This window comes from Melozone crissalis, unplaced genomic scaffold, assembly GCF_028551555.1.
Source record: "Melozone crissalis strain CALT ecotype California unplaced genomic scaffold, PUWL_Pcris_2 ptg000018l_1, whole genome shotgun sequence".
Lineage (NCBI taxonomy): Eukaryota > Metazoa > Chordata > Aves > Passeriformes > Passerellidae > Melozone > Melozone crissalis.
Window position 1 is genome coordinate 30,031,666 of NW_026535796.1, and position 14,673 is coordinate 30,046,338.

At 36.4% G+C, this 14,673-nt stretch overlaps 1 protein-coding gene across 4 annotated transcripts in view; it reads right to left on the reverse strand.

Annotated features, from left to right (window-relative positions):
* Positions 1-1,875: 1,875 nt before the first annotated feature.
* HEATR5A (HEAT repeat containing 5A) overlaps positions 1,876-14,673 on the reverse strand; it is a 63,565-nt gene continuing 50,767 nt past the window's right edge. For 3 of the 4 annotated variants that reach the window (XM_054275752.1, XM_054275749.1, XM_054275753.1), the window contains 9 exons: positions 13,493-13,727; positions 12,860-13,108; positions 11,369-11,496; positions 10,299-10,446; positions 9,351-9,623; positions 6,616-6,840; positions 4,992-5,146; positions 3,430-3,643; positions 1,876-3,173 (listed from right to left, as the gene is read on the reverse strand). In XM_054275752.1, the coding sequence (XP_054131727.1) occupies positions 2,872-3,173; positions 3,430-3,643; positions 4,992-5,146; positions 6,616-6,840; positions 9,351-9,623; positions 10,299-10,446; positions 11,369-11,496; positions 12,860-13,108; positions 13,493-13,727 (1,929 nt within the window). In that variant the 3' untranslated portion in view covers positions 1,876-2,871. The remainder of the gene's footprint in view (positions 3,174-3,429; positions 3,644-4,991; positions 5,147-6,615; positions 6,841-9,350; positions 9,624-10,298; positions 10,447-11,368; positions 11,497-12,859; positions 13,109-13,492; positions 13,728-14,673) is intronic. The other variant, XM_054275751.1, reaches the window with a different exon arrangement.

Sequence of the window (14,673 nt, forward strand, 5' to 3'; positions counted from 1 at the left end):
CTTTTGTCACACAAACCCATTAAAATTCTTGTATAAACAGTGGAAACATACAAAGTAAACATGCATGTAGGCCACATGTTTCACTGCAAAGACAATTAACTGGAAAAAAAGTATTGGTTCTTGTAAAGAAATGGAGAAAAAACAATGAGAAAGGAGACAAGGGACACAGGAAGGAGGAGTGCTGAAAGTGGGGCTCTGGTTTATGGCTAAACACATGTTTGGCTCTTTTTGCTTGGCTAAACATGAGAGCTTGCATGTCAAGCAATGCCTAAAAAGGAGAATGGAATTAAAACCAAAACTGCTCTGTGGTCCTACTGATTTCTTCAGAAAAAAGATAATTATGCAAGTTCCTTGTAAGACTGCATCAAAGATACCTGATATCTAAAGGCCAAAATCTTTTTATAACTGAAACAAGGTAATATCTGTAAGATTCTTTTATAAAATTTTAAATGAATAGTGTCATTCACGTGATCCAACTCATTGTTTTATGCGTATGTAAGAAAGCAGAACTCAGGGCACAGGTATTTTTACAATGGGAATAAATTAATTATCTGGATAAATAAAACTCACCCATTTATCCTGATTTACAACTGACATTAAGAATTAACAGCAGTTGTCTTTATTGGAATAATTTCTGCTTCTGCAATACAAAGATATGTTGAAACCGGTAGTTTTCCACATGTGGCCACAAGACTTGATCAAGAAATGTCAAATCACATTGGCACTTCTCAATGGCTCAGTTGCGAGTTACTGCAACAAGACATTCTAAGAAATCTAGGACTAACCTGCACTAAACTTTAATTTTTGGCCTTTAACAGCTTTCCTTGGTGCTCTTACAATTTGAGTATGCTTCTTGAAAGTTTTTAAGGAAAGTAGGTTTTCAACAGATTGTCTTCTCAACATTAAAAAAATGTTGATACATTACTATACATGACAGAAAACAAAAATAACCACAAATACCTTTTGTAACAACTAACTTCCTCAGAAATATATTTGGCAATTTTGATAGCAAACATGACTTCCATCTAAATGTTTTAAGTTTCCTAAGAATCTATGATGTTCCAGAAGCAGCCTTGGGAAACAAAACAAAAGAAAAAAACCCCACCAGTAAACTTGGAAGGGTAAAACAACATGATAAAAAATGAGATAAAGATGAATAACTGCCAAATCTAACACAAGTCCCTTTTAACAGCCAGCAACTACAGATTTGACTTCAATGAAGAGGTGGAACACAGGACTTGTGGTTCTCCATGGAAAGATGGAAGGCATCTCAACCATCTTCTCACATTTCAGCATTTGGCACAAACCAGGGATTTACACATAAAAAATTTCCCTGCTCCAACTTATTTACTCATTGGGCTGCTCACAACAGAGGAAGATCTGCAATGTCAAGTCCCAGACCTTGATGCAACCAACCCAAATATTCATTATTTGTTTCCTAGAGGCAGAATACAACATTTTTTTTTCTGATACACAAATCCTTTGAGTTCCACTGCTATTGGATAAAATAAGTAAGACAAATATTAAGTGAAGAAAATTAGCTTTATTTATGTAAATTAGAAAAAAGAATTGTTAGAACTTTGGTCAAATTGTTAATTCTGTACAATTTACAATTATATTTACATACAAAACTTCTAGTAAAATACAGTACATCACACTCTTCCTGAGTCACAGTGTGTTTCTCAGTTCTGTAAATATTTTTTTCTTCTTCCTTTTAAAGCAATTAGATTCAAGAAGGAAATAGTATCCTCAGTTTGACAGTGTTTGGTTTAGGTAATACTGTATTAAGAAAGAAGTCAATACATTGTACTTAGAAAATACTTTGTAGCCATTGCAGTTTTGATAGTTATTTTTCTATATTAAAATATGTTCCTTGCTAAAAATGTTAATCTTATTATGAGCTTGTTGCACTCTGTTTAAAGACACAAGACAAGGTGACTTCAAATACTTCCATCTCTCACTGCAGAGATACAGAAATCAGGTTACAGGTACAGATCAGTGATCATTCAAAGATCAGGGAACATCCATCCACTTAGAGCAGAGGTCTGAATTGAGGCACAGTATGTTAAGATTGCTGTCCAGTCCTGGACAGGATATGTAAGCTATTGCCTGGGCTCCCCTAACACAAACTGACCAAAGCACACATCCTGAAAAGTGAGACCGTGTCAAGCAGCAAGGCGCCGAGCCTGTCAGTCCTTACACATGCATGGCAGTCCCACTCTGGACAGAGCCACAGTCCCCAGAGAGGGGCTGTACAGCTGCATTGCACAGCATTTGCTACATCTTGGCCAGCTCAAGATGTTATTAGGATTAAAGCTATCCATATTACCTTTACTGAGTTGAATTTTCTGAGATCAACAATAAACTGTTATAAGGCTTACAAGGATATTTAATCTGTTTAATGAATGATGCAGTGTGTTAAATTAGTAATTAGCATAGATTACAACCTGTAAGTAAATTTATGTCCCTGTTAAATCCAAAGCCCAATTATAGTAACTAATTTTTGACAAATATTAATTTAAAAAACAAGTTTACTTAATGGCTAAGTGTGGGATGCTCTTAAATATATCTATGGTAAAGTACACTATATTTTTTTTAACATAGGCATGTGCATTCCTGATATTTTAGTCCAAAATAATAAAAAAATACAGATTTGATGACCTCTCATTTACTCATAGTGTTTAGAGATATTTAAGAAGTCTTTCACTAAGAGAACTTTACCTAGAAATTTGCTTTCTCTTAAAAACTTTCTGTAATACTTCAGCACAAACTGAAATACATGATATCAACTCACAACAATCCTTTGATTAGAAATTAAAAGGGAATTTTTTGCTGTTGACATCAAAGTGCGTAAAATGACAATATGGGGCTTTAAAGAAAATTGGTCTTCAGCTGAATGCTTGAACTTTTCCCAGGATTTTTTGCATGTTTAGTAGTCTTCACTTTGATGCTTTCTTGATTGCCTTTAATAGCTGACTCAAGCCTGGCTTTCATAGTTGGAGAGGAGGCCATTAGTTTTTTAAAAACCGATGAATATTGTGGACCAATCTGCATCAGAGTTTGCAAAGCAAACTCATGCAGATTTTTTGCCGAGATTGTAGCAGAAACCAGCGCATTTTCGTCCAAAAGAAAGGAAATGAGGATGGGAAGAAAGCAGGCCACCAAGTGAGCACCTATAAACATGGAAAACAGAACTTAAATACACAATTTTCAAAAATAGTGTCAAATTCTAACTGGAAGTTAACATGTAATTCAAACTGTAAAGCTGCAAATGTTAGCTGAGCTGTAGGGTAAAAAACCCAACATTCCTGTGAGCAATTTTCTTGGCAATTGACTGAATTCCTAGTGGTCATTTTGGTTTTAGTTTGTTATTTATAGCAACTTTGAGTCTTTTTAATGCTTTGGGTCCAAGAAATGGAAGTAACTTACGGTGCTGCTCCTCAGCAGCAGCAGTCAGAGCTGTAACCACCTTTATTCCCTCCTGAATGACTTGAAGTTCAGCAGCATTTTCAGGTTTTGCTTTTTCTGTTTCCTGCAGTTTCCCCACAATGGATGGCGCTAAAGAATGGATATAAGGGTATGACACAGTTTTGTTTGGATGCTGAAAGATGGAGTGCAGCAGCTGGTAGCATTTACACTGTACCTAAAGGGAAAATGAAATTTGCAGTTAAAAAGCATTATAGTTCAAAACACATCTCTGGGTGTTCTAAATCTAACAGCTTGTCAGATAAAATTTTTGGGAGAGAGAAAAATGTGCTTCACAACTTTAAAATTCATCAGGTTGTAGGCTGCTCATGTAAAATACTTTACAGGACTATTATAACTTGTAATCAATTATTAATAGAAACCAGATCATGCATTCTGTTTCTTTCCATCAAACTTTATATCTTCTGACATTTTTGAGGTAAGGAAAAAATACTATTTCTGTTTGAAGATTAGTATTATTTTGAAAATACTCTCTTCTTAGCAAAAGTGCAATACCAAAAAAGTGGTACTTAAAATATAAGCAATATCTCTTTCAAACTGTAGGTACAATTTTAAAATGCCTTAAATGATGCAGTGGCTTGCACCTCTTTGGAAGTCAATAGGACTGAAACTACCGAGTTCCTACATAATTTCCAAATGGCTCTGATGCCTAAACACTTGGATGAAATTTGCAAATGCATGCTAATATTTCCTTGCAGTCATATTTGGCATTTTCAGTTTCCTAACAGTGAAAACCAAAGTTCACAATACTGGGAATGTATTGATACATAAAAAAGTATTGTCTTACAGTTATTTCTCAAGTAAATGAAACTTTAATTTTCTATTACTACACAGATATAGTAGAGATGCAAGAAAAGCAGCTTACACAGAATTCTAACAAATACAAGATCTAATGGATGTTATTTTCAGAGCCGAACTTTGAAAGTGAAAAAAAAGCCATTTGTATAAATGCTTTTTTTCAGTGATACATTTCTTTTGGTGAAGGATAGTAATATATGAACTGTGGCACTATAATCTAATGCCACTATATGAAAATATTTATGCTAGGTCAGAACAAAACATGAATCTAGTTCAGTAAGCTGCATCCAGCAGCGGCCAGGAGCTGATGTTTATGGACAGTACCAGTTTTGTAGTGGTACTTGCTCCAGCTCCCAAAGACTCACAGCTCAGGGATTTCCTGTGCAAAAGACACTATCTGTGTGTTGAAGATAAAATGAATTTGACAGGTGCCTGCAACACCACACAACTGTATTGTGTACTTAGCAATGTACAAAGCACTGAGTCTGATACAGTAAAAGAACAGGAATACAGAATTGCATACAGAACAATGATTAAATGCACTGCTGGACACATTCTTTTCTTACTCACTTGTTACAACTTTATTTTAAAATACAACAGATATAGTCAGGAGAGAATTAACTTCTATTAACACAGAGGAACAACTAAAATAAGCTAATATTCATTTAGTGTGGTAGTGACATTCCATTAACTTCACCAGTACTTACAAGAGGATCTTTTGAGTCAAGTGTTGTTTTAAACTTCTCAATACAACGCTTCTGAAGGCACTCTACTGTAGTAACTTCTGGGCTGGTAGACATAACAAATACTGTAATAGCAGTGAGAAGGCTGATTTCGTCGAGTTCTTGGAGAAGGCCATCTACTATCAACAAAGTAAGGAAATTGTTAGATTTGCATTAAAAATTCTACGAGTTCAAGTGGTACAAAGAGGTGGAATAAAAATATCAATGTCTACGTTTCTTTAGTTTTCAAATACATGACATCCTCTGATACAGTGGGGTGGACTTTTACTGCAACAACAGCCAAGGACAAAATAGGAATTCAGGGGTGATCATATGCATATTTAGAAATTATAGCATACTTCTATTCCATTGTTTCTTTGCATAAAGTACAATAAATATCTTTGAAGAGCTGGTATGACATATTAGAGTGCAATCTATTTGAGAATAATAAAAAATTTGCATTTAGAATATATATTTTTTTGCTGTAAGTTTTAAACAATTTTGTAAAGACAAGTTCCATCAACAAATTACAATGTAAGAGATTAACATATGGAACAATGAAAATACTATGAACTCAGGAAGTTGAAGCAGCAGCACACAGCAAACTGATTCAAGACAAAAAATTCTTTTTTTGCACTACTGTTTTAAATACCCTTTGCTTCACTAGAGACACCAGTTCTTAATGGAGAAACTGCACTCAGTGAACAGCTATCTTTTATGTTCTGCTGTACACTTAAGCCATAGCTCCTGTTTATGCCTTCATCCATGGAATTACACTGTGGCACTAAATAACACAGGAATAAGCCTGCAAACCCACTGTCCTGGTTTCAGCTGGGGTACAGCTAATTTCTTCTCAGCAGCTGTTGCAGTGCTGTGTTTTGGATTCAGAATGACAATGGTGTTGATAATACACTGATGTTTTGGTTTTTGCTAAGCTGTGTTTATCCTAAGTCAAGGACTTTTCCCATAGTCTCATGCTGTGCCAGTGAGAAGATAAGCAAATGAAACTGGGAGGGAGCATAGCTGGGATGGGTGCCTTGAACTGACCAAAGGGGTATTCCACACCATACAACATCATGCCCAGTAAATAAACTGAGGGGACTTACTTGGAAGGCCAGATGATCTGGGTTCAGGAAGGGGGGTCTGGCATTGGTAAGAAACTGGTACGCAACTGAACAGTGCATCACTTGTTTTTCTCTTTTTGTTATCATTATTATTATAATTTACCATTATTACTTTCTTTTCCTTAGTAGCAATTATTACACTGTTCTTACCTCAACATACAAGTTTTACTTTGATTCTTCTCCCCACTCCACTAAGGTGGGGGGAAGAGGGAGCGGGGGTTCAGTGAGTGGCTGCGTGGTGCCCAATTTCCAGCTGGGCTTCAATCATGACACCCACATTTATACTTTTATAGATGATGACTTCTCATATGGACTGCAGGGACGAGACTGCACTATAGTGTCAACAGTGCTTGGTAACCAGCTAATTCTCTTGTGACTAAGAAGTCTTTTTTTAGATATGCATGAATTTGATTTAAATAAAACCAAACAACATTTCACACAAACATATCTCATTTTTAACTCATAAACCCAGTATCTGTGCCTACCTTGATCCCAACAGTCAAGCACTGTGACCAAAGCGCTACGCAGAAGATCAGTCCAAGCATTCTGACTCTTCTCTGCTCGAGCCATTGGAGAAGACAAGAGTCCTTTCAGAGCTTGCAGAGACGCAGCAACTGTCAGAGGTAACTGGCCATCTTGCAATTTCACAGCTGTTTCTTTAAGTACCCCAATAATTAGGTACAAAATAGTAGGAAGAACTGAAACACTTCCTGGAAAACAATGCAAATTAATTTCACAGAAATTTAAAAAAATTCAGGTACTTTTTACATTAAAAAAATTGAGGCAGTTTTCTTGGATTCTCTTTTTAATGTATAATTTATAATTTTTAAGCATATCTGTGAATAGAGGCACTGGTAATTCGAAGAAAAGATTTGAAATATCATGTGGCCTGCTATGGTAAACAGGGAGTCAGACTGCTTAAGTGAACTTAAACCTCTTCCCCTTTAAAATAAGCATTGTATATCTTTTCCTTGATGGTTTTATTATATGAAGTGTGGAATTATGTCATACTCAGAGAAAAGTAGGAACAGAACCACAGAAGAGGTGGTTCTCAGGGAAGAGAAGACATGGAAGTATACAAAGTATAGCAGAGTATACAGTATATACTAGTATACATACTGGTACATGGTAAATTCTTTGTATATACTAAAATATAGAAAGAAGAGCAGAAAACAAAGTACAAGCATCTAAGTATATTTTGCATGTGAAGACAATACAGTGAAGGAAATTAACAGGGGGTAATTTCAAAACTGGCAACAGGAAACACTTCTGTCACATGATATGTGGTTAGTTAAGGATGCCATTGCTCCAGGAAATCACTGAAGTCAAGAATTTATTAAGAGTAATAAGGACTTCAGAATAAATATATGTAAAAAACCCCATAGAATCTGAATAGAAGCCTCCAAAAAAACATCTTGAAAAAGAGAAGACCTAAGTAGAGAGGCAGATTGTTCCACAGGCTAATAAAGAGATTTTCTTGTCTGAGAATCTGATAGTTGACTAGTCATAATAAGAGACCACAAAAAATGTTTTATAATTCACAGGAATAATTTGGCATAGCAGTTTCACTTATTTTTATGTATTTGAATCTAATAGTAGTACAGAATTCTGCGAATGTTAGAAGTAACCTAGAAATCTGCATACTTATGTGTTGCTCCTGTCCTAAGTTATGACTCAGCAAAGGACAGATTTAAGCATATGGCTTAATATGCTTATCTCATTCCCTAAATAGCAAAATGCTTATGTTTCTAAGATTCTAATATACTAATGTTCATGAGAGACCTGTTGAATAGCGAGAGTCTCTGGCTATGCATAAGTATTTTCTGAAGCTGAGGACATCTATTTTTGACCAGTCTTTGAAAATTTACTGCTGGAATTCAGTAGGAAATGTAGGTCATGAACGTCATTTACTTGCAAATTTTTTTATGCAAACATATCATGACAGGTGCCTGAAGTAAGAGACATGGCAGCCACAGGACTGTAACTTCAGTTACCTACTAAAGGGGAAAAATTATGCAATTCCACAGAGGAATTCTCATCTCTTTGATTATGTGAGCCAACTTTTGGAGCTGCTTCTTTATTCAACTGACTATATAAGCAAGCCTAAGCTCCTCTTTTTATTTACCTGAACAAAATGCTTAACCTCTCTACTGTAAATGTTCCCTGTGGTCTGATCCTGCAAGGTGTTTGTGGAATAACATGGACAGCTAAAGACAAAAGTAACTACAGTGAGAAAAATTCCCAGATTATTTTTCATACAGGGTAGTCATCCTCAGATCTAGGTGATGCTATGTTTATTTCCTTTCACTTTAAACTGATAAATAACAGGCTGCAGATGGAAATGAGAAAAGCGTATCATCACATTACAAGACTGCAAGGGCTACACTCCATTTATTCCATTTGGAGCATCATATTCTCCATAGAAGAGTCATTTAACAGAGAACAATTTTTTTTTAAAAAGAAGAAATTTTCAGGGGTGGTATATGCCAGAGATTTGTGTAAGGTGTAACAACAATACTTAAGGTGGGAACAACAGAGGAGTAGGGCAGAAATGGTTTGTATGTGTGGCTGTAACAGTACTGAAATACTTATATATATATATATATATGTGTGTGTGTGTGTGTGTATGTGTATATATATATATATATATGTATATATATATATATATGTATGTATGTATATGTATGTATGTATATGTATATATCTATATGCATATGTATGAATATGATATTGAAGCTTGGTGGTGGGGAACCATCCTAAAGTTGGGAGTGACTCCAAAATGAATCATGGGTAAAAGTCAACTAATCTGAGAATTCAACCATAACTGCTTGCAGCCATTTCTTAATGTTCAAATGATGGAAAGCTAACATCACACATTTCTCTTTTAAATTTAATTTATGTCTGCATTATAAATTACAGAAAAGACAATTCAAGTAGCATACAATCATGTAGCTGTTGTACACTTCCTTGTAGAAAATGAATCTATTAATTGCACTGCTATAGGGTGGGAGAAAATGAGAAACTACTAATTTAATTGCTTCAGTTTTGTAACTTGTTTTGCAATTTGACAGTCAAAAAATAATTAGAAAAGGAAGCTGTCACAAGCAAATCAACTAAACTTGCTGCCAGACTTTGCCAGCTAAGAAAATCAGGTAATAACAAAGGGACAGAAGGGCCTAATAGTCTTTCATTAATCTTTTCTTGTGATGAAATAGCATACCTTCAGGAGAGCAGATTGCAGGAACATCAGAGAGAATAACTAATGCTGCTGCTACAAGTCTACTTCCATCTTCTGACAGCAACAGATGTTTTCCAGGTGGAACTGCAGGGCTACAAGTCAATTTAGGGTTGAGCTGGGGAAGCTGTCTGACAAGAATACAAACACACAGCTCCAGTGTTGCGAAGACTAATGATTTCCCAGGCACCAGTCCCCCTGTGTCTTTGCCCTCTCCAAATTCTGGTAATGTTTCCTTTTCTGCAGCACCATCATCAACTGAAAGAAAAACAAGAAATATGGCAGAAGTCTGCAGACTGTGACTTTTTTTCAAAAAGTTTACTTCTTAAGACTGTTTCAGTACCAAACTATAATCTGGACACATATATATGTGCATGGGTATGTATTCAAAATTCTACTAGCAAACACCCATCCTTCTGAATAAGCAAACTATGCAGTGATTGCCAAAAGACAAAAGGCTGCACAATAGACTTTGACACGCAAAATCCTGAGGCACCAAGCCAATATGATGTCACCTGATACAAGCACTTTGAGTCTACTCCCAGTTTTTTCCTTTTAGAAAATGAATGTGAGGAAGTTACAACCAGAGTAACTATTGGAACCTGGCTTGTAACGGCTGTGTGTGCCAAGTCTGTCCATCGCTCAGTTTTAGCTGACCCCAGCTTTTCACTAGGACTCCTCCCTCCCTGACCAGCTGCAGTTTCTGCAGTTTTTCTCCTCACTTTCTGCCCTCTGTTCAACACCTAAACCACCTGCTATCTATCATACCACCTGAATTTCTTATTTTAGGAACCTGGACTGTCTTAAGTAAACTAGAATTAGAATCCAACTGTGAAAGTCTTCAATTAAGACACATCTCAGAAACCAGTTTTCCAAGAAAGAATTGCTTTAGCCCTGATCACAGCTATACAAACATCCCACACAGTACTGTACCTTCTGCACTTCTCCGCTTTTCCTTCACATGTTCTTGAGCTGCAAAGAGAATCAAGCGAACCACTTCAAGGGCAGCAAGCTGAATATCAGGTGACTCTCTGGTCAGTATCAGTCGATGCAAAACATTCAGCAGCTCTACACCCAACTCCTACAGCAAGAAAAACATCTAACACATTTTAATTTTAATGCAGGAGTTTTTGGAACTTGTTAGTACTTGTTAAAGCCAACAGAATTACTCTGATTTATTTCACTAAGGAACACAATGTAATTGACACAATCACAGGAGCTGGCATTTTCTTCACCATCCAGCTCCTAGCTCCCAGTAACAGCAGTCCCTATTAATTCTCCCAACAAAATAGCTATCACAGTTATTTAAGATATAGGGGACTTAAAACAACTGAAAAAGCCAAAGCAATCTTTATCTTCTGGCTTCTTAACTCTTGAAGGTGGGGACACTACATTGCATCTCTCCTACACTTTATGCATTTCCTTGGACAGAGCATCAACAATCAGCAGAACTTAGCCATGTCCACAGGCTCGACCACTTTCACTGGGTCAGGTAATTGCATGGCATACAGGATGGTATAAACCTTAATTTAAAGGGAAAAAAAAAAAAGAAATTTCAGTTTACTACTTCTTTTTAGGATCACTGTTGTGGTGTGTGGTTTTTTTTTGGTTTTGCCTTTTTTCTTCTTTTAGTATCACTGCTTTTGTCCAGTCTTCTTTTACTGACTTTGATTTTTACAAAAGAATTAATTCAACTGTGCCTTGATCGAGAGAGAGTAAGAGAACTCTCTTTTCTGGAATTTGGTCTTTACCTGGCTTTCATCCTATTAATCTATTTACTCCTTCCTGATGAAATGTCCTCAAATTCTCTGCCCCTCACCTTACAGGTTCCACACTGTATTCATTTTTATCTCCTCCCTCTACAGCTTTGGATTTGGGTGAAGCATATAATTTATCTACTACTTATATGTTGAAGATTCCTGGAAGTACAAGAGACTGTAGAGGCACTGTTCAGACTAAAACTATGCCTTAATTCTGAGGGGCATTTGGTCATTATGCATTACCTGATCACCACCTATTTTGGACCTTGGCCACGGAACATCGAAGAGTGCCTGCAGGGCATGTAAGCAGGCAATAATGTTCTCCATTGCTGCATCTGATCCAGGAGAGCACAGGAACTCCACACTAATTCCTGTAAGCATCAGGAAAAAAGCCCCATGTGTACTTGAAATTTTAAGAACTAATTTTTTCCACTAATAAGTAACCTCACAGAAGGCCAAGCAACTATAGAAGTAGCATTTTAAATGAAGTCATGTCCTATTGCTAATATCTTAGGGCAAGACCTCTATATCCATCAAAACCATGAAAGAAACTTCACCTTCTAGACAGTATGAGACCCAATTATAATTGGCTACTAACATAAATAAAACCCCAGCAATTTGTGAATAAAACACGAGGTCTAATGAACAGACAGAACAATTCATAACTCCTCAAAATATTGGAGATAACCTTCATATAAACTGCAATCTATATTCTCATCCCAGCTGTACAACTGTAATTCCAAAATGTGTGATGACTTGTGAAACCAATCAATGTCCACTAAATAACAGCTGTGCAACAGAAAAGCAGTTTTAAATTTTCAGTTTCTTGGTAGGGAATGGAAATTAAAATGCTATTTCATTCAAAAGCAGAATAAACAAGCCATATGCCCACAGTCAAATACAGGAAATTTGATGTACTAAGCAGTAGAGGAAGCAGCTTTTGTACCAGAGGTCCCACTTTTAACTGAGAGAGCAATGAAGTTCAAAGGAGAGCTGGTTCTCTGCAGAAAGACTGGGATTCAAAGGCAGACATATGCAACAAAGTCATACAAACTCATTCCAAAAAGGGATTACAAAAAAAAGATACAAAAGAGAGGCCAAGAACAAAATATAACCAGAAATGCCTAAATGTCTAAACTTAAAGAACTGGAACTGAATTCAACTACCTGATTAGCTCCTGCAGTAGTGGAGGCTTGACACCTTTATATGAATGTAAGGAAACACTTCTTTACTGTGTGGGTGACTGAGCACTGGCACAGGATGCCCAGAGAGATTGATTCTCCATCCACACAGATATTCAAAAGCTGTCTGGACAGCAGTTGGCTTTATGTCCCCCTGCTAGAGCAGGAGGTGAACACAATGATCTCCACAAGTCCCTTCCTATACCTATGAACTATTGTGTGATGTAAAACTGTCCTTCAGTGAAACCAATCCATACACTCTGTAACTGTACTGGTACAAACACTGTAAAATCCACCCTTGAACTTGCACGTTTATGAGCAGAGCAATAAGCATTTGTTTAGGGTTTGTTTAGCTCAGTGTTTTTTGTACCACATTTGGGGAAATGCCTTACAATTTTCTCACTAGGACTTAAAATTTTTCTGACTGCATGTTTTTCCAAAAGATGCAATACTGAATGATGCAGTTAAATTTGAATAATTAAAAATTTATTTGCTAACATTATCTACATTTTGAGTTACAGCATCTAGGCAGACTATGCACTCACTCACTAACCCAAGATAAGATGAAATCTGTCGGTATTCACATCCTCAGGAGATTTCACCAAGGGTCTGGTAGAAGAATCTTGACACATGGTAGTTGGGGTAACAGGTCTGGAGAGATTTGTAACTCCTTCATCTGGATCAACAACAATGAAACCTGTGCTAGTGAGCCATAAAGCTGTAGCATAAAGTATCAGTGCCCAGGAGCTGTAGTAATGAGGTCTGGCATTTTCAATTGTCTCTGCTGTATAAAATGTACCACCTACAAGAAAAGAAATTAGTTTTAAAGGTGTAATTTATTTTCAACTACTGTATTTTCTCATTCTTAAAATGGGATTGTGTTCTATGTATGACTTTTTTTTTAATGTTTGGTATTAAAATTCAGGCCAATGAGGGCACTTCATTTAGATTTATTTGGACAGAATGCAATAGATTACCTATTTCTTCTTTCCAACATAAAAATAGCCACCAAATAAGAATACCACTCTTCACATCCATGAAACCTCTGTTCTCAAAAACAGTCCTGATCTTTAAATAGGTCCATAAGTAGGCTTATTCTCCATACCATTTAATCTTACTATGATCTTAACACAAGTCAGTTTGCTTACAAGGGACTTAGAAAAACATAACTAATTTGCCTTTTTACCTTCAGCAGGTAGTTGTGATGCATATTCTGGAGGCAAAGTTAAGAGAGCAAAATCCTGAAGTGCAGCAAGCCAGAGCTTGCTCAGTGTTCCAAGATCAGCCTGTACCAAGTCCAGAAGACCACTGGCCGAAAATGTTACATCTCTGTAGCTTTCTTCAGATGAGTTTACAATTTTTAAACTGTGCTTGTGTATATCACATTGATTTTTCTGCTTTTCAATTGCAACTATGTAAACCTGTTGATATATTTGGATAGAGAGTTACAAATATTAATACTTGGAAAACCACTGGGATGACTAGCATGACTGCCTGTTGAACAGGCATGAGATTTCCTACAATCTATTTGTGCTTCAAGTCCAGTAAGCATAGGTGAATAAGCCCTTTTCCTCTAAATGTTCTGAATCCTTTCCCCAGCTACTTATGATGCAAGAATCTCCCAAAAGGGGAAAACTACTAAAATTCCTACCTGCAATTAAGTACCCTCCTCTTAAAAAGTAATACATTATTTGTCCAGTTTTTGCTTCCAACCATCAAACCCTGTTACAGCTACAGAACTGAAGAACTATCAAATAATATACCTATAATAATTATTCAGAAACAACAGTTAAACCCTTCCTAAATCTTTTTTAAACTGAAATGCTACATGGCACTTCTCAAAATTATGTGTTGCTTCATGTTAGCAGTACAGAATGAAGAGTACAATCTTGCATACTTGGCAAACTTTGGGTATTACCATCTATAGATTAATTTCAGTGTAATTTTCCTAGATACCTCTCTGGTTATCAAAAAGATAGAATTGAAAAAGTTTCAGACAAACAACCCTCTGTAGTGTCTCCAAAATGCCCCTGGAGGGAAGCTCTTCTCAACTATAAAGAACACATTTAGATTCAATGAATCTCAAGTCAGCTTTGTTGAATACTAGTTCCCTGCAATTATGATTTCTGCATCTTTTTAATGTTTGCCAGTTGTAGTGGGTTGCCCCAGAGAAGCAACTCAACACACACCAAGCCCTTGTCTCACACCTCCCTGCAGCAACAGGATGGGGGAATTCCTCCAATTTCTGTATAAAAGAAATAGGTAAGATTCTAAGGGAGAAGGAACTGCCTAGGGCTTAAGTGAAATATTTGCAAATTACAGCTCACAAAAGCTTATAGGAAACTACAGAGTTTCCTTTGAAGAATT